This window comes from Mya arenaria, chromosome 14, assembly GCF_026914265.1.
Source record: "Mya arenaria isolate MELC-2E11 chromosome 14, ASM2691426v1".
Classification (NCBI taxonomy): domain Eukaryota; kingdom Metazoa; phylum Mollusca; class Bivalvia; order Myida; family Myidae; genus Mya; species Mya arenaria.
The window spans coordinates 47,661,633-47,687,488 of NC_069135.1; the positions used below are offsets into that span (position 1 = coordinate 47,661,633).

Below are 25,856 nucleotides of genomic sequence, written 5' to 3' on the forward strand. Positions count from 1 at the left end.
ACCTAAGAGTTTGTAGGTTCCATCCCCCCACCAGGGTGAGATTGATCTAGTGGTATAGGTGTCTGCCTTACACCTAAGAGTTTGTAGGTTCCATCCCCCCACCAGGGTGAAATTGATCTAGTGGTATAGGTGTCTGCCTTACACCTAAGAGCTTGTAGGTTCCATCCATACCAGGGTGAGATTGATCTAGTGGTATAGGTGTCTGCCTTACACCTAAGAGCTTGTAGGTTCCATCCCCCCACCAGGGTGAGATTGATCTAGTGGTATAGGTGTCTGCCTTACACCTAAGAGCTTGTAGGTTCCATCCCCCCACCAGGGTGAGATTGATCTAGTGGTATAGGTGTCTGCCTTACACCTAAGAGCTTGTAGGTTCGATCCCTACCAGGGTGAAATTGATCTAGTGGTATAGGTGTCTGCCTTACACCTAAGAGTTTGTAGGTTCCATCCCCCCACCAGGGTGAGATTGATCTAGTGGTATAGGTGTCTGCCTTACACCTAAGAGCTTGTAGGTTCCATCCCCCCACCAGGGTGAGATTGATCTAGTGGTATAGGTGTCTGCCTTACACCTAAGAGCTTGTAGGTTCCATCCCCCCACTAGGGTGAAATTGATCTAGTGGTATAGGTGTCTGCCTTACACCTAAGAGTTTGTAGGTTTCATCCCCCCACCAGGGTGAGATTGATCTAGTGGTATAGGTGTCAGCCTCTCACCCAAAAGGTCGTTAGTTCAAATGTTCTCATGACCTCTCAAAATGAAATCAGTGCTGGTTTCAATCCAGGGAACAGACTTGACCGTGAAACATATCAGTTTTAAGCTGTAGTCACAACTGAGCTGAAATAAATTACTTATCAATATCAGGGTCCAGTTTCTAAATTAACAGCAGCACCAACAATCAATGTTTTGCCTGTCCACCAATCATCAACCCCAACATGTTTGTCTATCATCCATCAACCCACCATCTCTGTCTACCAACCATCAACCCCACCATGTCTGTCTACCAACCATCAACACCACCATTCCTGTCTCCCAGCCATAAACCCCACCATGTCTGTCTACCAACCATCAACCCTACCATGCCTGTCTTCCAGCCATAAACCCCACCATTCCTGTCTCCCAGCCATAAACCCCACCATGCCTGTCTCCCAGAAATAAACCCCACCATGCCTGTCTCCCAGCCATAATCCCCACCATGCCTGTCTCTGAACCATAAACTTCAAACCATGCCTGTCTACCAAACATGAACCCCATCTTGTCAGTCTACTAACCAACATTCTGATTGTGTATGTCTACCAACAATCAACCCAACCATGTATGTCTACCATCCACCAACCCCATTATGTCTATCAACCATCAACCCCGTCATGCCTTTCTCTAAACCACCAACCAAACCTTGCAAGACTAAAAACCCCAGCTCCACATCAACCCCACCATGCCTGTCTACAAACCATGAACCCCACTTTGCCTGCCACCAACATTTAACCCCACCATACCTGTCTTTCAACAATCAACCCCAACTTTTACAGCACTTTCTTGAGACAGGTCAGAACCATTAGCAATTCAGGGACTCAAACATAGGAAGCAGGAAATTCCAGGATAAAGTGAATGAACTGTATTATCACCTTTTAATTGCTATCAATAAAGATAATCATGTCATAAAGTGCGAAAGAACATAGGCTGACATTGTACAGGCTCCTGTTGTTTTCTTGATTTATTAACTACTTCACCAATATCCACCATAGGTCTCAGATGGCCATCCTCATTTCCAGAATTCTCTGTAACACAGCCATGTTTTCTTTTAAATATTCTCAAATCATAACCTGTCAGTACTGTGGCTGCTGGAAAGTTTGGCAGCAGACCAATAATTGAAAGGTGTGTTCTATTGTACAGTAATATGCACCTTTCTGAACTTCTCTGCTTAATAAGCAAATAGCTATATTTTACCATAAGAGGATTCAAGATATCTGCATACAACAAAGCTGCACAATTCTCAGGGAACTTTTCATTTCCAACCCTGCCAACCACACAAATTAATCAACTACACTTCAATGGTTCCAAATATGAACTGAACATGAGCCCCATTATGAGAAACTGCCTTACTGGTTATAATGAGAAGGTGAAGTGGTACTGCAGTGATGAAATTCCGATCAACCTTCAACTTCCCCTCTACGAAGGTAAGTCTCTTGTTATGGCTCTAGTTTGTGATATTCATTATAGTTGTAATAGTTACTTTTTATCTTCAAGACTAAAGTACTGCAAGCAAACACTCATCTGCTGTGAGAGTTATATCCTTTGATATACATTTCCAAATTTTCACTGGCAACTTGTGTACCAAATTTATTTTTAAAATCTTTCATGGTTTTTGAATTTTAAATGGTTTATGGGTTATTGCCGAGGTTATTGTTTTTGGAGGACAATGACACTGGTGTCAACAATCCCAAGTAGTACCAAAATATCTCAACTTTTTTTCTTTGATAAACAGATTGGCTTAAAATGTATCATTTGACCAAAAAAGCTTACAAGCTGGTAATCCCTTATAATCAATCATATTTGAGAAACATTATTGCAACTTTAATTTTTATACCTCCTACAAATATGTATACCCTTTGTTAACTGAGAGACTAACTTTCATTCTTAACGAACAATATGGCATTATAGATGTTGAAAAACAACAACTCCATTACATTGTAAATTTATCTCTGTTGACTACACAGAAGTGTAGGTCTAACCTTACAAGCAATTCAATAGATGGCTTGTCCACACTTTAATAGCCATATATGTAGGTCTATCCTTACATGCAATTCAATTCATGGCTTTTCCACACTTGAATAGCCAGAAGTTTAGGTCTAACCTTACAAGCAATTCAATACATGGCTTGTCCACACTTGAATAGCCAGCGGTGTAGGTCTAACCTTTATAAGCAATTCAATAGATGGCTTGTCCACACTTGAATAGCCGGCGGTGTAGGTCTAACCTTTACAAGCAATTCAATAGATGGCTTGTCCACACTTGAATAGCCAGCGGTGTAGGTCTAACCTTTACCAGTAATTCAATACAATGCTTGTCCAAACTTTAATAGCCAGAGGTGTAGGTCAAGTTGAAACATGTGACCAAGCGCAATAATGTCACTGTAGAGGAATAAATTCTCCATTTGTCATACTTAGCCATTCGAAAATAAGGGGGACTTACTTGAATGCTTTTGATGCTTTTAATGATAGCTCAATTAGGAATAATTTGGTGTCAAGTACTTACAGTCATTTGTTCCAGTTATCTGTTCCTTACAAGATTATGCAAATGTCAGAATGACTTGGCCATAATAACATGTGGTGCTTGGCAACACAAACATAATTATTTCATGAATTTACAAGATGTGAACCCTCATATACTTACTCATCAATACATTAAATAAGCTATGATTCCTCAGGCACACACTGTAATGCAATATTGTATGAATTAATGTTTACTACTAAGACTTGCCACTTAATTTACTTTACTTTAATTAAAACACCTGCATTAAAGGCAGTCAAAATGATTAAGCAATATTGTTAACTCTGTCCAGTTATTATCACAAAACAACTGTGGAGTAGGGCCAAACTTGTTTTTTTTTGTAACTCATACCCGCAGACTTAAACTTTTTTGGCTATTTTTTTTAACTTAAGCCCCTGTCTAACTATCAAAAAAAAAAAAAAATCATCCCTTTGTGCTCATGCAACACTGAATATGCATTTTGGTACGTATCAATAACAGTAAACAGACAGTACAAAACCGTGTGGGTTTTCAATGGATTTGGTTATTCTAAACTCTGAAAATTCATTTCCCACTGACTGGCCAATGAAAAAGAGCATCTTGTGACTCCATTTACAAACAAAACTAATGAGAAGCTAATATGATCAAAGGGATAGATCAAGTGTACCTTTCCAGCTGAGAAAAACTTGTCACCCTCAAACATGCACACTGTTTTCAGTGACCACCCATTTCTTCTCCAATGAAATATTTTTTACTAAATATTAAAGCTGCACTCTCATAGATTGAACGTTTTGACAACCTCAGTTTTTATTTTTTGTCTTGGAACGAGCCAGTTTTATAAGACTGCTGACAAAAACTTATATCCCAGATTTTTATATTTAAGTTCAAATGTTTTATGCATTTTTCTAAATAGATAAACCAATAGTAATGGTTTAAGCCATAAAACATTTTCGAACGGAAATATGAAAATCTACGATCTGTTTTTTGTCAGCAATCTTACATCATTGGTTTGCACATATTTACGCAAAAATTTGCTCTTTCCAAGACAAAAAATAAAAAAGTTGTAAAAATGGTATATCTGTGAGAGTGCAGCTGTAACACATGAGACAGAAAAGTATTTAGTTTAGTTTTACACATATATATATATATATATATATATATATATATATTTCAAACAAATGAGAACAAAAGTCTCTGACCTGTAAACCATTTCCATGAAAAACATGGGGAAAAGAGGTGTGATGGTGATTTTTTCCCAACATGAATAATGTAGCACAACATTCCCACTACATGCCAAAACATACACTTTTATGTATACAGGTTTACAGGGCTTTTACAATAGCTCTGACATTAAATCATCACCTCACTTCTCTTTTCTTTCTTCCAGTCTCTCCTACTGTCTAAGTTCCACTACTTAATGATTGTAGAATAATAAAATAAAAAAACAGTTATGTATGTTACATTCTTGAATATACAAAAAAAAAATGAGTGTGATTCAAAAAATAAGTAGACCCAGAACATACAACATAAAAGAGAAGTAATAATGGTATTTATACATACAGTGTGTGTATACCACGTGATAAATTGCTTGATAAATGCTACGTCGGGAGGCAATATTTTACCTCGAATGAAGAATTTAAACAAAGATTACTTCACTTATTCTTCACCATTTTAAATGAAACAAAGCACAGTCTACGCCCCTTACGGGAGCCCCACCTTGGGTCTTTTACCAGAGTTTGATTGAGAGTTTAGTTTCTTAAAAAACTTTCACAAAACTTGTCACAATATGGCCGTCTGACGGAGCATATATGACGTAATTTATCACGTGGTATACAGTGTTCGACACTAACGGGGTCCCGGGATCCCGAGGACACAAATTTTTCGGGAAGGACACCTGAATTTCGAAGTCTGGTATTCCGTCGGGACACTTAAATTTTGACCGATAAAAGCTTAATATCAATAAATAAATTGCGTTTCATTTATTTATTACCTTAATTTGGGTCCCCCTAAATTTCTTAAAAGTGCATGTAAAAATGATATTATTAATAATACGTTGCACACAAAACGAAAGTATGGCTGACTTTTTGACTACTATAAGTTACGTCATGAATCTATAAATACACAGGTCATTTCACAGTGCGCATGCGGGTTAACACTTCCATTTTGTTGTTTACATTATCAACAAGGTCAGAGGTGACAGACTTTTATTATCGGTACACTTATTATGTTAAATTAGTTTGCTTATGTGTCAGAAATGCCCAAAAATGATGCCAACACTACTGACTTTGATGCCTTAATGATGTGACCTTCAAGTTGTTACAGTAACATTTATGGCACAAATACCAGAATCCTACTATTCCACATTCTTTGTTTTATGCTTTGATCAATACAACATAGAAATAAAATTCCCAAAATTTTATTAATGCAATCAAAGTATAAAATTTTACGACATTTTGGCGCAAAAAATTAGCATACACAATTTTTCGGTCGTCTGCTCTTTTAGTATACACTTCACCTGTTGGGCAGTCTGATTGATTGATCAGCAGCTCTACTAAATATAAACTTGTGTTTTCACAGGCTAAATGTATTATTCCAACTGTTTCTTAATCAAAAGCACTGACATATTTATGACAAGACCCTGAACCTGAATGACGTATTTTTTGCATATTTTCCGAAAATCTAAAAATAGTACCAACCATCAAGTTTTTGTTTACATTGTATCCATCTTTGTTTTTGACTGAAAACAAACGGGACTTAGACATTCTATTGCTTTTGAACCCAATCTACTGACTAAGAGACCCAAATCTTCCTCTTGCCAGTCTTGCCATTGCCAGAGGATTATATGTCTGACATTGCGCTACTAACTTGTCATTGAACACATGTATAATATGGTGTTTAAAATACACTGTATTTGCATGTTAAATTTAATATTAAAACTGGTTAAGTAATGAAAAAAATGTAAAAATGGAAGGGACTCCTAATTTCAGGAAGGGACACCTGATATCAAATGTTGGTGTCCCTTCGGGATCCCTTGGAAAAATGGTTAGTGTCGACCCCTGGTATACATACACTGACATACACCGGCATTGTCAGAATATTTCCTCAAAATGCACAACGTTTCTGTTAGGGCTTTGATTTTGCATCATGGTATTATTTTAAAACCTGTGAGGTAGTTCAAGACAGCGCAATCCAATGATGTCAAATGACGTTGTTTTTATATGTGCAAAAAGATGCATTATTCAGCTATGAAGTTAAAAAAGTTATCTTCATTTTTAAAACAAGATGTGGACTACTAATTATTAGAATACAACCTACATTTTCAGCCAATGAGATTGAACAGGCAACCATTAAGTAGTAGACTTAATCATTTAACTTTCGCGCGGGCTTAAAGATCCACCCACTGCCAATCATCCGATACACACTACCTTCGTCAGATTTTGCGACAACAATGTATCAGCCAATGAGGTTGTATTCTAAGTCAGTTAGATGACATGAAGTGAATTCTTAATGATTCAGAAGGACTCATTCTCTACGCTCACTCCGCCCATTCTTAATCATTAAGAATTCACTTCATGTCATCTAACTATTACATAGATGTCCCCACAAGGCAGCCATAGCAAAATGACACCAATAGTACAGTTCCTTTTACTGTTCTGTGACATGCAAATCAAGCACAGCACGCTGAGATAACATTGTTATTTTTAAGCACCACCACCATTATCAGCAGCAGCATAACTAACACCACCATTATCAGCAGCACCACCACTTACACCACCATTAACATCAGCAGCATAACTAACACCATCCTTATCAGCAGCACCACCACTTACACAACCATTATCTGCAGCACCACCACTAATACCACCAATTTCAGCGGCAGCATAACTAACACCACCATTATCAGCAGCACCACCACTTACACCACCAATTTCAGCAGCAGCATAACTAACACCACCATTATCAGCAGCACCACCACTTACACAACCATTATCTGCAGCACCACCACTAATACCACCAATTTCAGCGGCAGCATAACTAACACCACCATTATCAGCAGCACCACCACTTACACCACCAATTTCAGCAGCAGCATAACTAACACAACCATTATCAGCAGCACCACCACTAACACCACCAATTTCAGCAGCAGCATAACTAACACCACCATTATCAGCAGCTCAGCCACTTACACAACCATTATCTGCAGCACCACCACTAACACCACCAATTTCAGCAGCAGCATAACTAACACCACCATTATCAGCAGCACCACCACTTACACCACCATTATCAGCAGCAGCATAACTAACACCACCATTATCAGCAGCACCGCCACTAACACCACCAATTTCAGCAGCAGCATAACTAACACCACCATTATCAGCAGCAGCGCCACTAACACCACCAATTTCAGCAGCAGCATAACTAACACCACCATTATCAGCAGCAGCACCACTAACAACACCAATTTCAGCAGCAGCATAACTAACACCACCATTATCAGCAGCACAACCACTCACACCACTAATTTCAACCATCATCAGCAGCACCGCCACTTACACGACCATTATATGCAGCACCACCACTTACACCACCAATTTCAGCAGCAGCATAACTAACACCACCATTATCAGCAGCACAACCACTCACACCACTAATTTCAACCATCATCAGCAGCACCGCCACTTACACAACCATTATATGCAGCACCACCACTTACACCACCAATTTCAGCAGCAGCATAACTAACACCACCATTAGCAGCAGTATATGGAGTGTAACAAGTAAACTGGTTGACTGTTTCCGAATATACAAGCACCTGAACTTTTCAAGCAGGGAAAATATTCATTCATGTACTTTTGAGGAGTTTTTGCAAATTAAGGACTAAGGGGGGAATCTTTTTGACTAATATTTGGCATTACAATAATTTTGCAAAGAAAAAAACGGGAAGGCCTCGAAAATATGAATACAGAAAAGATAAACTTCACTAACAACATAAAACTCATTTTCACATTTGGGAAAACAGTACATGTTCTATCATTGATTTCCAATTTCGGAACCCAATTGGTCAAAAAGAAATATTTAAAAAAAGCTTGACTTGTGTTTGAAGGTGAATTGAATATTTGACCACACTAGAGATAAATGTTCCTGGTATATTATTATTTAATTGTTGACTGGTAATGGATATTTAGGTAGTGATAACTCAGGGAATAGAAGAGCTATGCAGGGCTCTCAATAGGCTGAAAATTTTGGGAGAAGTGACTTCTCCCTTCAGTCAATTTAGGGAGAAGTGGGGAGACTTTAGGGGAAGTGATACTTTTCGTAACACCTGATACAAAAACTATGCCATACCACACACCTGGTTTTATTCACATTCAAATTGATTGCTATAACAAGATAAAATGTTCATAAAATAATGTATCATTTTTGGCTCAGCAAAAGTGTATTTATCAATGTCACATAGTTTATAGATCTCCAAATAACATCTAAAATGAAACAAAAAACCAAGACAGCTAAGGATTTGCAACAATCAAAATGATAAATAAATTAACTGTCAATATAGTAGGGGGGCGAATCTTATTTTGGTACGTTCGGGATAGGGTACGAATGTCACATTCAGCTATGCTGTTATTAACTTGTCTCTGGCTTAATAATTTTAAATATGCTGACATTTAAGAACCAAATGACATTTAAATCACAGTCCTAAGTGATGAAAACTTTACCAATACATAATGGGAGGTTGAGAAATTAACTTGGAAAATTGTTCTGACAAAATGGCGATCTCGCTGATTTTTTTGACATCGTAAACAGGAGAAAAATACTGTAAGTATTAAAACTCTACATAAAGCAATAAAAAAAAATGTGTTTACAAATCAATTTTTTATCGTAAACATTTCACTGAAACCAATCAAATATTTGGTGATACGTCATGTTATTGATTTTCTTAGCGCCACCTTGCCGATGGCTTGAGATGGCTATGACCGTCTGCATCATAAGCAACAATGTTTAAAATGTCTGGCATTGTTTGTTCAATACATATATCAATTACTTTTTAACTTCATTAATGCTTGACACGATTGTTCATAATTATGTCGCCTTTTCTATCTCATTTTAACGAACGTATATCATTTGATCAGGGTCTTCTCAATGTACATTCTGATTGGTTAACTTTCAATAGCTCCGCCTACCGGCGATGTTTTGGTAATTGGATGACACGGTCCAATTATCGGATTAGGAGATTATCAAATTTTATGATTGGCTAATTGCGATGTTTAGGATGTGGCCAAATAATCACTGATTGACAGATTTACAATGTGCTAAAATTTTCAGCGAAGTCAATGTCGCTTTGATGATACAAATGGGCGAAGTCTGGGAATTTTAGGCGACCACTTCGCCCAAGTCACCCTCTCGCGAGAGCCCTGGCTATGCCAAACAGTATTTGACAAAAATGAAATAAATTTATTAACTTGCACTTTTTTTGATACCAAATTTGTTTCACATAGAGATGCTTTGACTAAATTAGGTCCAATATGGCATAGGGTGACCTTGACCTATGATAATCCATCAACCAGATCAATTTCGAATAGTTTCATATTTTTAGCATTGTTCTTGTTGTGTTTTGTCTTAAAATATTATCTGTGTTACTTTCAGAAAAAATTGTTTGTGAACAATAAATATCTTCTCCTCTCACTCAGACAACTACAGTGCTAAAATTATCATATTTCGTACTCCTTTATTTTATTCAACTTTCTTAACAATGGCCAATGGGATTTCTAGTTTCATTTTACAATGCCCAATGAAAAATTTATTAACTTCATCCCTGTTCATTTCACAGCAAGTCAGAGTGAATTCAGTCCGCCTAATATTGCCGAACTGAATTTCATGTTTTTTACCCCATGTGTTAAAATTTCATATCTGCAATCCATCTGGTTCTCTTCCTTAAATGGTATAAACAAATGTTATTCAGATTGAGAGTAAAAAGAAATCAAATGAGTAGGGTTGTCTGTCCTTTAAAATTATTCAAATGTAACTAATTCAAAAATGACAGTAGACAATAGAAAAGGAAGGGTGTTCTACTCGCCCTGCACAAAAATTGCCCTGCACAAAAATTACTCGCCCTACATTTTCAACAAAAATTTTAGGGGCGTAACCTTTTGAATTGCACCCTCTCTAAGAACCTTACATTTATCGGTTGAACAAAATCAGGTAACACTGATTAAACACAAGCTGGTTTTGCAGCCAATTGAATCTTTATTGCATAAGTAAGTGATGGGTAATGTTGACACAGATCTCGCAACCTTATATTTAAGGGATAGTCACAAAGTGGTGTTAAATCCATTATTTCAATATGTTGGAAAATTCTGATGCAACACATTTTTTTCAAGTACACTAGTAAATACTACAATGGCGATGTTTTCTGTGATAACTCAACATATGTTAGGAAGATGCAATCTCCTCTTTCCCAGTGCTAGCAAAAAAACATAAATACATTTCACAGGGAGATTCACGGAGTTAGACATTCCTGGATCAAGAAAAAACACTGTGGCAATTTCATTGCCGAAAATAATTGTTTACATAATGCCACTTGTAAAAAGAATTTCTCAGAGGGATGCCGCAAACTGGAGCAATAAATGGCTGAAATGACGTAATGACTTCTCTTCTCAGCTTGAGTTTTGTTCATGGCAATCACATTGGTGAATATAAAGCAGTAGGACATGTAAGATGGTTCACATACTTTTTTCTCACATTATACAATCATGTGCCCTGAAGAAGACTTAGTTAGATGTATATTTAGGATTTTGACGCACGAACTTTCATGGCCTATAATCTAGGCATTTATGGACGGATCTGGCTGGTTTTCGAAAGGAACCGAGCTCTAATGGATATCTATATACTGTACAAGTTTCATCGAGATACAATCAAAACTGAAGACTGTATCGTGTTCACAAGCAATTGTTTACAGACGCACGACCGCACTGACACATGGACGCACGGATGCACATACTACGTACACATTACCATCACATAAGCTCTTCTGGCCTTTGGCCAGTAGAGCTAAAAATTGGTCCTTGTACAAGATCCATAATTAGTAGAAAACAGAAAATGCAATAGGCTTATAGCTGAACATCTTCAGCGCAGCAGCAGTAAAGAAATGATGGCACAGTCGGAGGAATGACTCATGAGGCTGAAACTCTGCTCAAGGCACCTATTTACCAAGTTCTGCTTTTTCCATCAACATATCCATGATTTCTCAAAAACCATCAGACAAATTTACTGCTATTTACCTTTGCTTCACTATGCTTATTTATACTTTGTTGGCATTTCTAGTTTTGTTTTGGTTCACTTGCCGGTTAATTACGACTACAAAGTACTACTTTTTATAGGAGAAAGAACACCTAAATCCTATCTAATAACTCAGTGGTCAATATAAGCACAAGCCCAAAAAATAAGCACAAACCAGCAAGGACTTTAATTTACCAGTATTAGGTTTACCCAGCTTGTTCAAATTTTAACTTGAGGTCCAGTAGTTCTACAAGATTTAGTGCACGTGTTGTTACAAATATCTAGTTTTGAAGACTGCTAACACAAAATATCTCATATTCAAAATTTCAAAAACAATATTAATAATTCTTAAATTTGTGGCAGTGTTCTTAAATAAACACTGTTGAACAGAGCTTCTAACATCTGACAATTTGCCAGTTTTTACCAATTTCGGCCACGCCTACCGATTTCAGAAACAGAAAAGGGCTAAAAAATTGGTCCAAATGTTTAAAGAATTTTTATAATTTCAGTCCAAAATGGCTAAGTCAGTAGAAAATGTATTAAAACAACCTTGTTCGTCCATAACACTTTCCAAAATACCCCCAATAAATGTGTCAAAATGACCAATCAGCTGCTAATCGGCTACTAATGATAATCAATCGATATCTGTAAATTGGTGGACAAAAAAGGTCCAAACACATGGAGATCACAGGAGACACAATCATAAGAATCATGTGCTTGAAGCTATCCATTAAAGTACTGTTGAAAGCAGTCCTTTTGTCACATAACAAATTGTTAAAGCCGCTGTTCATTCCATGAAATTATGCTGCTTGTAAATACACAAAGCACACAAAGATTTCCTGACAGTTCTAGTTTCAATTCAATATTGAAATGGATCACTATTTTTTTTTTATTTGATTATTTTTTTTATTTTTATTTTTTTTTTTTTTGGGGGGGGGGGGGGGGTGACAGGCCTGGATGTATTGAGATTAAGTTGAGATGAAACAAGAGCTGTCACAGTATGTGACGAATGCCCCCGAATGTGACATTGACCTATGAACAAGGTCAGTACATGAAAAGTTGATCTTGCCTTTACGTGTCAACTACATATGGCAAGTTATTTTAAATTGCCTCTGAACATAAAAAAATACCACCCATACTTGACAACCTACACTGTTATGTCCTTATATTCAGAATTCCCTTGTGAATCAACACTTAGTGTATCTTTCACCTTAGAGGTAGGGACACGGGTCTTGCACACAACACATGTGGCAAGTTATTTTAAAATCTGTCCATACAAGAGAAAGTTACAGCCCGGACACCACAACCTATACTCTATGTCCTTATATGCAGCACTCCATTGTGAATAAACACTATGTGTGACCTTGACCTTTGAGGCAGGGACACGGGTCTTGCACGCGACATGTCGTCTTGGTATGTGGAACACATGTGGCAAGTTATTTTAAAATCTGTCCATACAAGAGAAAGTTACAGCCCGGACACGACAACCTATACTCTATGTCCTTATATGCAGCACTCCATTGTGAATAAACACTATGTGTGACCTTGACCTTTGAGGCAGGGACACGGGTCTTGCACGCGACACGTCGTCTTGGAATGTGGAACACATGTGGCAAGTTATTTTAAAATCTGTCCATACAAGGGAAAGTTACAGCCCGGACACGACAACCTATACTCTATGTCCTTATATGCAGCACTCCATTGTAAATAAACACTAAGTGTGACCTTGACCTTTGAGGTAGGGACACGGGTCTTGCACGCGACACGTCGTCTTAGTATGTGGAACACATTTGGCAAGTTATTTTAAAATCTGTCCATACAAGGGAAAGTTACAGCCCGGACACGACAACCTATACTCTATGTCCTTATATGCAGCACTCCATTGTGAATAAACACTAAGTGTGACCTTGACCTTTGAGGTAGGGACATGAGTCTTGCACGCCACACGTCGTCTTGGTATGTGGAACACATGTGGCAAGTTATTTTAAAAGCTGTCCATACAAGGGAAAGTTACAGAGCCGGACGGACGGACGGACGGACGGACGGACGGACGGACGGACGGTGCGATTTTAATATGCCCACCTTCGGGGGCATAAAAAACGCCTTAATTTTATATGATTGACAAATACAAGGGCTGAATTAAAGAGCCAGCATTTATTAAAGGAGCCAGGGTTAAGATGAAAACTGTAACAGACGAACAGCAGCGGTCAACTTGCAGCAAAAATTATGCAGAAACAGAGAAAACCATAATCTCCTTATCAAACACATTAATCCATCTTTAAACTTCTAATAGCCTCATGCCAAATTGTTGGGACTTTTCAGACATTTGTAGACATGCTATTAATACCACTGATTCCAATAAATCCCTCCGAAAACAAGCTGTCCAGTCACTTTCTTAAAACCTTTTACACACTCCAGAATGTTTTATTTCTGCACTCCTGAGTGTTTTATTTCTGTTTTGCCGGAGTGTCAGACCATGGTTCATGATGTGACATGCTAACTCGGGACAGAATCTGATATTATCCGACCATATTTAAGAATGTTAAAAAAATCTGAAGCAGTACTATGAATGTTTTTTTTGGCTATAGTTGTATAAAGTAGTTAAAAATTAAACCATTTGATTAATAAGTAGAAATTGTATAAATAAGAATACTTCAGATGAGGGCTTTTCTCAGTCCAACTGTCCAACAACTACCCTCCACAAATCACCGGTATACAGGGGAGGGAAGCAAGTACAGTCCCTCCTACAGCATTCAGCAGTTATCTTTCCTACTTGGGACTAATAATTTTTTGTACTTCAATGCTTAAAATGTCAGTTTTTATGGTATTCAACTATTTATAGCAAATGTGTATGCTAAATATAAATATGTATATATATTACATTTTTACATTTAACAGAAAGAAACATACCAAATTTATTTCTAATTCTTGTATTTTACTATCTTCAATCCTTACTTAATAGTTGATATGTAACTTAACTTAATGCGTAATGTTAAGACTCTCTGTCCTTTGATAAAATTCTGTATATCATAAATATTCTGTATACTATTTTCCTTTTACATTGTTTTCAACGTAGATGTTTAACACCGCACAACCTTCACTTGTATTTCGTTTCGACAAGTGCGGGTATTAGTGCCTAACTCATCTAATATTATTTCTACAGTTATCATCCCTTGCCAAATCATCACCAATTTAAGTTAATCGGCAAATCTACCTTATCAACAACACCATTATTAACCTAAACTTCTCTACTCTAGCCATTGCCTTTTTACGATAAACGAGTACTCTTTTTCCTATATTTCCTTTGCATAAAGTTTAATATTATATAAATGTTCTTACTTTTTTGTCACCAAATACTAGTATGATTGTGTTTGAGAGTGTGTAATAATGTTATAATTTGTTCATGGCATGTATGTGATATTGCATATAATTTATAATATTTCTATGACTGTTTATTATGTGTAACACTTGTACTATTTATATAATTTGTATTATTTATATAATTAATCACTGTAATGGTGGAAATAAAGAGAATATATAACAAGAGTGCCAACAGTTGCAAAATATGCCAGTCCCTTTTTAAAGACACACAGATTGGTGATAATTGGTTCAGAGCTAAATTTAGAGAATGGACACTGTAAATTCAACAATTTGACAATTCAATTCAAGGGTGACCAAGACATAGTGGCTCAACCAGAGTGGCTCTTGAGAGCTTTTGTCTGTCAGATTATATATAACATATATCAGCTGCTGGTGAACATGAGCTATATATTCTGCCCCTTAACATATTGGCTTAATATGGTGGAAATCAGACAAAAGCCTCTAAAGTTATTGATTGGACAAGACCGATTTTAGGTAATTTCTATAATAAAAGGGCCATAACTCTCAAGTGACTTGAGACATGTAACTGGTTATCCAGCTCATATTAATTCCATACACATTCTGACCAATTTTGGTGAGGATTAGACAAAGGCTTCTAAAGTTATTGATCGGACAATACCAATTTAAGGTAAATTCTATAATTAAAAGGCAATAACTCTCCGAGACTCGAGCGAAATGGCCAGTTATCGAACTTGTCTGATACAATATGCCCATTCACATTCTGACCAGATTTTATGAAAGGGCATATAACAATGTTAAAAGACTTGTGTTAGTTAGCCGTATTTACATATATTATTATAACAAATAAATACTGAATGCTATCATACAGCTCAGACCTGGAAATTACAAAGGAGTGTATTTTACAAACTTGATGTTTATAAGATTTATTCAAAATCATCATCTTGCTCTCAAGAATGAAGCCTTTCAATGGAAGATGAATACTGGTCTTTACCTTTTGTATGTAAATAACGACCCTTCAATGGATGTCTTTTCCTGAAAAGAAAAGGGAAATAACTGTTACAAACAAACCAAAACAGTTCTTACCAAAGTTACTGCCCTTAAATCAATACTTATACATGGTGTAGAAATATTAAACTTTGCATAAGTAACATGTACATAATTGAAACAATACATTGCACTTTATCATTCTTTTTTAAATGTTTGACAAAGTCTTCTTATTTAAACTTAATTAACTATGATATTTGGAAAAAGTAGTAATAAAATTCTGGACATTATATAGCAGGGTTTCATATGAGAACATGTGTCAAGCACTTGTGTTAGAATGCTGGTTTTTAGATCCAAAAGTCTAAAAGCAAAAAGTCTAAGTTCAATCACTGGGAAAACAGTCAGTCTGTAAGTCCTTGGGAATTAATTTTGACCAAGTCAGAGACATACAGTAAAGGGTTTGGGCTGTCTGAACGAAATACAATGTCAAACTTTACTAGAATGCTTTCAGACTTTTTTGTCGGGATAAATTGAAAAGGCGCACCATTTAGCACTTGTGCAATTGTACAAGCTTTCTTCTTCCTGTATTATTGCTGTATTTTAGAAATGTTTTATGTGTAAATTTATGTGTAAATTGAGTGACATAATCAATGGATCATCAGAATGCAAAAACAGTTCATAACTTTGAATGAAATTGTATTTGATTGGTTTAATCAATATCCGCACGTTTTGTACTCAAAATACTTCATTTTAAAATATAATATATAAATCAAGCTTAAGCGCAAGACTAAATATGCCGACACAGAAGCATTTCAGTCCTCATTTCATGAGTTACCGTACTAGTTTCTGTCTTAGAATTCTCCCATGCTTTATACCTTAAAAGAACGTACTCTTCTGGAGAATTTTGATAATTGGCATAATGTTGATTTTTCTGTTTTAAAATGATTAAACTTGACATAATTTTGATTCTGATTATTGATAATTGTAATTTTATTTGTAATTTGAAACTCAATGAATCATTCCTTTCAGACAACATTAACCTCATTGTACATTTTGTATTCATATATGTATTTACTATGTGCCTGCATAAAGCCTCTTTATACTTAGCACCTATAATCAGGGCTTCTAAAAGTTTGGAACCTCAATCGGTCCGGACCCGACGACAACCCCCCCCCCCCCCAAAAAAAGAAAGACCTGTTCAAAAGTCCGATTATATAGAAATGTCACACATTTTCGCGACGTCATTTCTGTCAATATTTTTTCGCGATGTTGCAATTCGTTAGAGGGATCTAGAGCCAGCATAGCCGATTCAGATAGTCATTGATACAAGCTTAATTCAAATGAGATTATCATCGAGTTCTGTGGCGTTGTTAACAAGAACGACTGCGATCGTAATTAACTGTGGCCGGAGGGAAGCGGTCAGACGACAAAAAATGAAACAGTATTATGATTTATTTGCTTAATGCTTCTACGGTGGGTCAACATTCAACTGATACTCTTGAATAATAATATACATCTAGATTTATTATCGGGTCTTCAAGCTATAAGTGTGATAACGACAACGATTTTTTTCATTACTGCAAATTAAAATGACGTAAGCGGCGCACTGCTAGTTAATCAAGCGTGTCGCTGTTGATATCCTTTATATGACTAAGTTAATTAATTCGGATTTTTAATGCTTTCGCAGATTAACAATGACAAATGCATTTATCTTTAAAACCGTTTTTAACCAGCAATGGTTCTTTATTACAATTTAAATTTAACAGTTTGGTAATCAACAAACGGATATAACATCTAATGATCGACAGCGACATAGCATATTGCCATGTGAAAATATCGACCGATTTTAAAACTTAATCAGGATAGCTGCAAGCACATAATTAACACATAGTTTGTTTAATTGTGTCTTCTGCGACCACCAATACACGTGACTGGACCGATTGCAAGCGTCTGCTAATTAACAGATAGGCTATATAGAGTGATCAGTGTAGCGGAAAAAGCAGCTGGTCGCATTGGTCTGATGGTAACTAAGACACTTTTATGACCTATTGGGGGTAGTTTTGAATGCGTAATGACCCATGAATGTTTGTGTTACAGGCACAATTTCTACAACTTTTACTGACGTTTTGGACCGAAATTATAAAAAAAAATGAAAAAATTTCGGGCCGATTTTTTTTACACTTTTTGAAACTGAAATCAGTCTGGCTTGGTCAAAAGCGGTCCAGACCGGCAAATTGCCAGTTTTTAGAAGCCTTGCCTATAATATCCTCATGTTTGTAAACTCTGTTTACATTGAGTGTATGAATAAACTTTGAAACTTTGAAACTTATATCTAAACACAACTAGTTGTACTCTAGAATTGTTTTAACATATTATAGTCTCTTTTTTTTCTGTAACGAATCTCAGGACAATTATCTAATAGAATGTGTTATGCTTTGATATCATAATTGTAAGTACCAAAATGTAAAAAAAATTGTGTCGGAGACCGGGTTCGTACCCGCGTCGCTAAAATAGAAGTCCAGCGTCTTACTCACTGAGCTACAAAGGCTTACCGTAAATGACTGGGTATTAGACGCACTTTTTTCCCTCAGATTTTGATGCAAAAAAATGCCTGCGTATAATACCCAGTAACAATTTTTTGAACTTTTTTTCTGAGGTCAATTTCAAGCCGAGAGTTTGTTTAGATTTATGTAAAAAGGGATGTTACTCGCGTCATATTGATCGAGTATATACGGGTTAAAACGGCAGTTGAAGATCTGGATACGGTATATCGTAAGACGTTTATAATTTCAACAAAAATATTTTTCGATTAAAGTTACCGTAATTCACCTAAGAGTTCGGACACTCTAAATATTTGGAAACCCATAATTATTTCCCAAAATAATTTATTTTGCGTACCTAATTTTCGGACACCCAAAGGACATCAATCATAACTTTCATAGTTACCAAGTTTCACAGACGAAGATTATTGATTTTTATCTTTTCAATGCCTGGCTAGATTACCTAACCGTATACACCACTGTGACAATTTAATTAGTTACTACCCATCCTAAACGATTTATTGCCTGTTTAAAAGGAAGTGTGATATATTTATCTGAGGATTAAACAAACAACAAAGGCAATCAAGGGATTAAGAAAACATCGACATGACATGTTTGTAAAACGATCTGCCAATAAACTTTCAAACTTGTACCACACTTATAGACTATATGAAGCAATAATCGTACAGTTATACATTAATCCTGCATAGCAATGTCCATGCTCTCCACGAGATCCTCGTGGGTATAACTGTAAGTTATGTGACGTCACACAGTGTGACTCTTTGATCTGAAGCCGATAGAATGTGTTTATTCAGTTCAGTGCATGTATAAAATGGTGTTTTAAATAACTTGATGAAGGATTTACACTTATAGGCATAATAAATAAGTTTATGACCATTGATTACTAATACCGTATTTTCTCGACTATAAGGCGATTCGCTTATAAGACGGCCCCCTAACTTTGCCCATGAAATCTGGTGCTTTTTGTTTCGACTCGCTTATAAGACGGGGTCAATTTTTAAGCAAATCTAAAATGCTAAAATTCTTCCTAATGAGTAAAAATGTTCAAGCTCAACGGCCAATTATCGACTTTCGCGGTAACTGTTTTTGTTTTACTCAAAGAAAATGGCGGTCAACTGTGAGCTCTCTATTTGGAGGTAGGTTAAAAATGAGTACATAAGTTTACAGGACAGGTCGTTACTTATCGAAATTGTAATAATTAATCAATAACAACATATGTTTGTTTTAGTTTATTTTTTTATTGAAGACACCAATGAAGTTCTTCGGCAAAATAAATGGCTTCAATAACATAACTGCGAAAAGCCGAGGCATGAATAGGTGTTTGTTTAGCAATAATGCTTTAGGCAATATTGTCCCTTGATTGGCGACGAACATAAAGGATTCATATCCGCATTGTCATTTGTTTGCTTAATCAAATTGACAGTTAGGTACCTACATCATATTAAAATTCCAATTTATTGATTTGATATATCTGTCAAACTAATTATACTGACACGCGCCATGAGAAAAAATGCAGATATAACGGTACACTGTGTGACGTCAGAGCACGCGCGGTGAAGAGATTTCGTGTTGTTGTTTACTTAATTGCCCCATACTTATATCAGCAGACGATAGACTGGATAGACGAATACCCTATGTAAAATTTAACTGATTTTGACTTGAATCTTTTTTTAATATTTTATCGACTCGCTTATAAGACGGGTCCCCTACTTTGGGGGTAAAAATCGGGACCCAATTTCCCCGTCTTATAGTCGAGAAAATACGGTAAGTGGTAAAAAGCAACCATGAAGAAAAAAGGCAGGTTAAATAAACATGTAAATAAAATGTGAAAATGATAATTTTCTAGGTATTCAGAGAGCGAAAAAAATAATTAATTTATGGTGTCCAAACTCTTGTGAATTACGGTATTCAATATTATTTTGAATAATAAATTGAATTAAACAATAATCAAACTTACATATAAAAAAGCAAAGTTGGGCACTGTCAAAATATTTTTTGCATAACACAACTTTTCATTCTCGACAGTATGGTTGTATGGTTTTAAAGATAACCATCGCCATTTTTACGAAAAAAAATTTTTTTTGTCACTGTCAACAAACATGGTGGCTGAAAATGCCGGACAATTTTGACATTTTTTCTATGCGTCTTTTAACTAAAAACATAGATTAAAAGTTTTTTCTCGGACTTTTCACAGATTTTTTTCCCTGCGTCTAATACCCCCTATCGTCTTATACCCAGTCATTTACTCTAATCGGGTGACATAATTAAGATATACACCTACCTCGGTAATATCATGTGATAACACAGACTAGCCAATCACGCATAAGGAATGAATTCTACCTGGTTGACATACCCAGTAATCTTTTTTTAATGGAAAAATACAAAATAACTGCTAAATTTAAATAAATTGTATTAAAACTATGTGGTACTTCAGTAAGTATAACTGCTTAATTTAAATAAATTGTATTAAAACTATGTGGTACTTCAGTTAGTAAGTTTCAATGCATTGTACACATCGATGCCAAGTTTATGTCAGTTTTCGACAATTTTCTTTTTTTGCGCTATTTTATCATATGTGAAACAGCCCCTTTAACACAGCTCCAGATAGGGTACGGGCTTGCAGTAAAGCACATAATTGTATATGAAATTGTGAAAAATACAATGGATTCTGAGCCTTTGCATATCAGAACACATTTAGTCCTAACATTTCTATCATAAGTCTAGCAAGGTATTTATTAAAGAATGGAGCATATCCCATTCAGGGCAGCATTTACTTCCTCTAAACATTCTATTTTCATTCATGTTTATCAGGGGGGATTACTGGATAAAAGATTGTAATATTTTAGCAGCTGGTTTGGCACCAGTATTGGCAGAAGTAGAAAAGGTACACATAAAAACTTGACTTCATTTCTTTTGAAACTGGTTAAAAAGTTTTAAATTGTAAATTTTTTACTCTTAGCATGGTCACAAACATAAAAAATAATCAAACAGTAATATACTCTTATGAAAAAAAGTGTGGGTAAACTACAACAACCTTTGTTCCAAAGCCTTGAACCTGTTTCAATAAGTCACTTGACAATGTGTTGTGAAAAATGTTGTGTGATCAAAGCTGCTTTGCATCTAAGTGCTGATAATTTTGATCAAATCAGAATATTACACAAAATCCATGTGCTCTTCAAAAACTATATATATATATATATATATATATAGCCTAAAATGTGACAAAAAAGTGATTCTCTCGACATATACATTAAATCTGAAAGCAAGTTGGGCTAGTCACAAACCTAGTCCATATAAACAGAAGCTTCAGAGTCTTAGACAATTTTTTATTTGGCGACTCTACGCGTCCATAACCAACTTGTTGTTTTCCTAGCCAAGAATGACAGATCCCAATGCTAAGTATATTGAGCGAAAAGATAACAGGCACCTGCTAGATGGTTTCAAAATGGGAATGCTTTATTGACGGAAGTCCATCTAAATTAAACTGATTATTTGTGTTTCATAAAACACTTAGGTGTATTAAGTAAAAGGTATTGGCTATTTAATTAAAGTGTAACTTTTGTGTTACAACAGTGAAGTGTTAAGTATTGTGGAGTAATAGTTGAAGAATATATTTTACATTGGTACTGCTCAGTTGACTTGTGGCGTTTAGGGAACAAAATGAATATCCTAATGCTAATTTTTTTCCCCCTAAACGCGCATTATTGTGGCTAGTTACAAACCCAACTTTACTAGAAATTTCACAAAAAGGAAAAAGAAAAAAGGATAAGTATTGGAGCTAAATTGTGCTGATTGACACTCATTAATGCCTTTATCTATAATATTGGCAGTTTTATCGCACCAAAATAGCTTTTAAATACCCAAATAACTTTTATTAAGCAATTTGTTAAATACCCTAGCTTATTATTATTATTATTATAGAAGCTTATGACTCAAGACAAAGATGATTATAGTTAACATTCTTCTTCAATGTTTGTCTAAAATCGATATATGCCTTCGCTGTTACGCAATGAATACCACTCAGCACTGCCACTGGCACAGAATAGATATACAGAACATTAAAATCCGAAGACATTTTGCACACATTTTTAGTGAGGTATGCGATATGTGCTGCTTGACATGCAATAAATTGATACCTACCCATTCATTTGTATTAGAATTAAATGAATATAACGCTACTTGAGAGGCAGTGTCAATAATTTCTGTAATATACGGATCTCTTTGCTGTACAGCAGCTAAATTCATCCGTCCTTCCGCCATCTTTTAAAATACAACAGGAACGCAGTAAGGAAAATAATATACAGTTTTCATTGAAAAATTACAGTATTATTGTTTAAGTAATTATCCTCAGTTATAAATGTGGTCGCATAACATATTCCAAATGAAAGCTTATTTATTTTTTATTCATATATTTCATTTATGCAAATTATGTCTTCACCTCTTACTGTTTTGGTCGAGTAAACAGGAAGCCGGTGTACCGTGACCAATTTTGCAGCGGTTCGCACTTCACAGCTTAGAATTTCTATTGTAGAAGAATAAAGCTGTCTAATGTCTCAAACAAATGCTGAAAGACCATCCTATTATCCGTATATTGTGTTTCATGTCTCATGTGTATTTGTTGTTTGGAGAGGATGAGTATTTTCGGAGGCTGATGCCCGGATTAAAAAGTTGCTGATGCTGAGATGCTAATTTGTTGAGTGTTTCATTGGTGAATTTTTAGGAAGCATATCTGTTCAAACACAAAAATGGCATTATTTGACAGAGGTATGTTACACAGTTTGTTTAGAAAACAAAAGACCTTGCATTAGAAATTATTTCTGTATTCCCTAGTTTAATTGTTATAACGAAACGTAGCAATTATTGCATGTATCATTGTATGGGTACTGAAGTACAAATGGTCAATACATTACAGTCATGTACAATTATACATGATGATGATGATCAATAATATTGTATTTGTGCCATTGGATACATATGTGCCATGGGTGCTAAGAAGAATGAATTCCTACTCCCAATTGATTAGTTATAAGTTTTATAATTTCTATATATATTAATTCTCCCTATTTTTTCTCTTCTTTTTCTTTTTTGTCATTTTTTTGTAAACAAGTCAGCATATCATCAATTATTTGCAACATTGTGCATTTACATTTTAATAAGGGGGACTCCAGCGAGGGCTTGGCTCTAAGTGAATCTAGTGTTGCTATTTGGACTACACGTACATTTTTGTACTTTCAAACAATAGACTTCAGTTTGTTGTTTCGGATCTAATGAATCCTTTTTAAATAGCACACATAATCCTAATTAAAATTGCTGAGAAAAATGAAGTTAAAGTTTTAGTTTTAATATGCATGTTTTTTGCATGTATATTATATTATACCTTTGGTAATGTTTTACTATCAGCTATGTAACATAATGATTTTATATATACATTGTATATGGGACAAGTTCTCCAGATATGCAGCTTTGATATTGGTACAACTTCTCTTATAGTCATTCCCTCTTTTCCCTCACTGAGGGCAGTAAAGTTTTGATTAACAATATAATCATATTCAACAATCAACATATATAAATTAATATTGATAAATGGGGCTAATATGCAGTTGCTTTTAAGGACTGAACCTACATAATGCATGAGTATGCATTGTTTGTTCCAATGTATCAGCAACTTCTATTGTGAAAGTAGACAAACCCCATATTAGTGATAAACATTTAAATAAATTGTAACCTTGGTGATATGCATTATTGGACTCCGACTGTGTATATGTTTAACAACAGCGAATTTCAATATTGCAATAACACATGCTTCAACAGCTGACACCTGTATTTAACATATTTTCATTTATAAATAACAGTTTCTTCTTTGTAACATCTTTTATATGTATTGGTTTAGAACAACACTGATATTGTTACAGCATTTGTCAGTGACTTTAAAGGTCATATAAAGTTACGCTTGTATTTAAAATCAATGCAAACACATGTATTACAAACATAAATTTTGAGTGATTAACCTTTAACTGCTTACTAAATAATGCATTTATGGAAAATATTTATTACTGATCATAACAAGATTGTAACTGTGTAATACTGTATTTTATAGCTGAAGATGCACAAGTATAATGACTGGTGAGTCCTAAAAGATTATTAGTGATAAACTATAGTCCCTTTAGGTAGAAATAGAAACCTTTCTTTCAAATTAAACATGGTATCCTTCATAAGAACACTCGATATGTATTCATTCTTATTTGGTAAATTTAAACAATTGGATTAATTGTGGTACATCTTATTTGGGAGTATGAGTGCATCTTTAATATTTAAATATCAATAAAGTAAGAAGAAATGTCTACTGCTTTGTGCAATACCTTTGATTAAAGGAAATAAATAGAGGAACTAGCATTAAGTTAGGAACTTGACCATGAAATCTTCATAAATTACTCAGTAAACAATCACATATGTTTAATTTGCTATTATTTACCTGGGTATGTTAAGTTTAAAAACATTTCTTTAGTTTATAAAACACCATGTTTATTTGTTTCTTTATTTGTTTCCCAGTATATTATTTTACACTCTGGTTCAGTAGTGTTTAATTTGACCATCATTTTTAGTGATTACAGCATATAAGAAACCGGTAGAACAAGGTACATATCCTTCAGAGATCTTATCTTGGTGATAATGTTTGCAGACTGTGTTTTATCAGTGTGGTATAGACCTTTGCCTATCTTGATTATCTTTTGTTCTCCCACTCGGCTTGGCTCATCAGCAGCAGCACTGATACCAGCTCCGGATGATTTCTCCTGATTTGTGAGTTCTGTTATAAGAAACTGGCCACAATAAATTACAGATGTGTTTTCATAATAATTCTCATTCATCAGAGGTTTGACATTGATATATCTAACCTTCTGGTTCAAACGCTGTAAAATCGAGTGCAAATCTATAAATAGTTGTTTTTCCTGATCTTACCAATCAAAACACATTACATACATGCCATATTTTCAGAACAAATTGCCATAATTTTGAAAGGCTCCCTAGGGGATTATGTCCAGAATTTAAGGGGATTTGGGTCACATACCAGGGGATTTTCATCATCGCCATGTAGCATTACGGGCATACCACACGAATTCACCTTGTTTACCCCTTTTTCCAGCACTTCATCTATATTTTTATGAGACACAGCCATATTGCATAATAAAGGCACTCGCTTGCAAAATAGAATACTTCACAGAAAAATATGTTTCAGAGACAATTTAATGGGCTTACCTTCCTCTAAAATTGGATACAAAATCTGCTGCCTATGATCATAAATGATGACTTTCAGACTAATAGAGAAAATGGAATGAATTATCAATATTTTTCATTTCAATTCCCAAATAGTCAGATTTGTTTGCTTCTGATAAAAAGCAAATGCATAATTAAATTATTTATTGTTTAAGTTCATAAACATATCTTCT

At 35.3% G+C, this 25,856-nt stretch overlaps 2 protein-coding genes across 8 annotated transcripts in view; one reads left to right on the forward strand and one right to left on the reverse strand.

The window, feature by feature from the left end:
* Positions 1-22,671, reverse strand: part of LOC128217250 (mRNA-decapping enzyme 1B-like) — a 124,100-nt gene extending 101,429 nt beyond the window's left edge. Inside the window, exons 1-2 of the mRNA XM_052924263.1 lie at positions 22,552-22,671; positions 15,858-15,898 (exon numbers count right to left, since the gene is read on the reverse strand). Of these exons, the coding sequence (XP_052780223.1) occupies positions 15,858-15,898; positions 22,552-22,671 (161 nt within the window). The remainder of the gene's footprint in view (positions 1-15,857; positions 15,899-22,551) is intronic.
* Positions 1-25,856, forward strand: part of LOC128217248 (muscle calcium channel subunit alpha-1-like) — a 167,879-nt gene that overhangs the window by 12,537 nt on the left and 129,486 nt on the right. For 6 of the 7 annotated variants that reach the window (XM_052924254.1, XM_052924256.1, XM_052924260.1 and 3 more), the window contains exon 1: positions 22,916-23,175. The exons of the other annotated variant lie outside the window; for it this stretch is intronic. In XM_052924254.1, coding sequence (XP_052780214.1) covers positions 23,157-23,175 — 19 coding nt within the window. In that variant the 5' untranslated portion in view covers positions 22,916-23,156. Of the gene's footprint in view, positions 1-22,915; positions 23,176-25,856 lie in introns of those variants that run through there. 7 annotated transcript variants of the gene reach the window in all.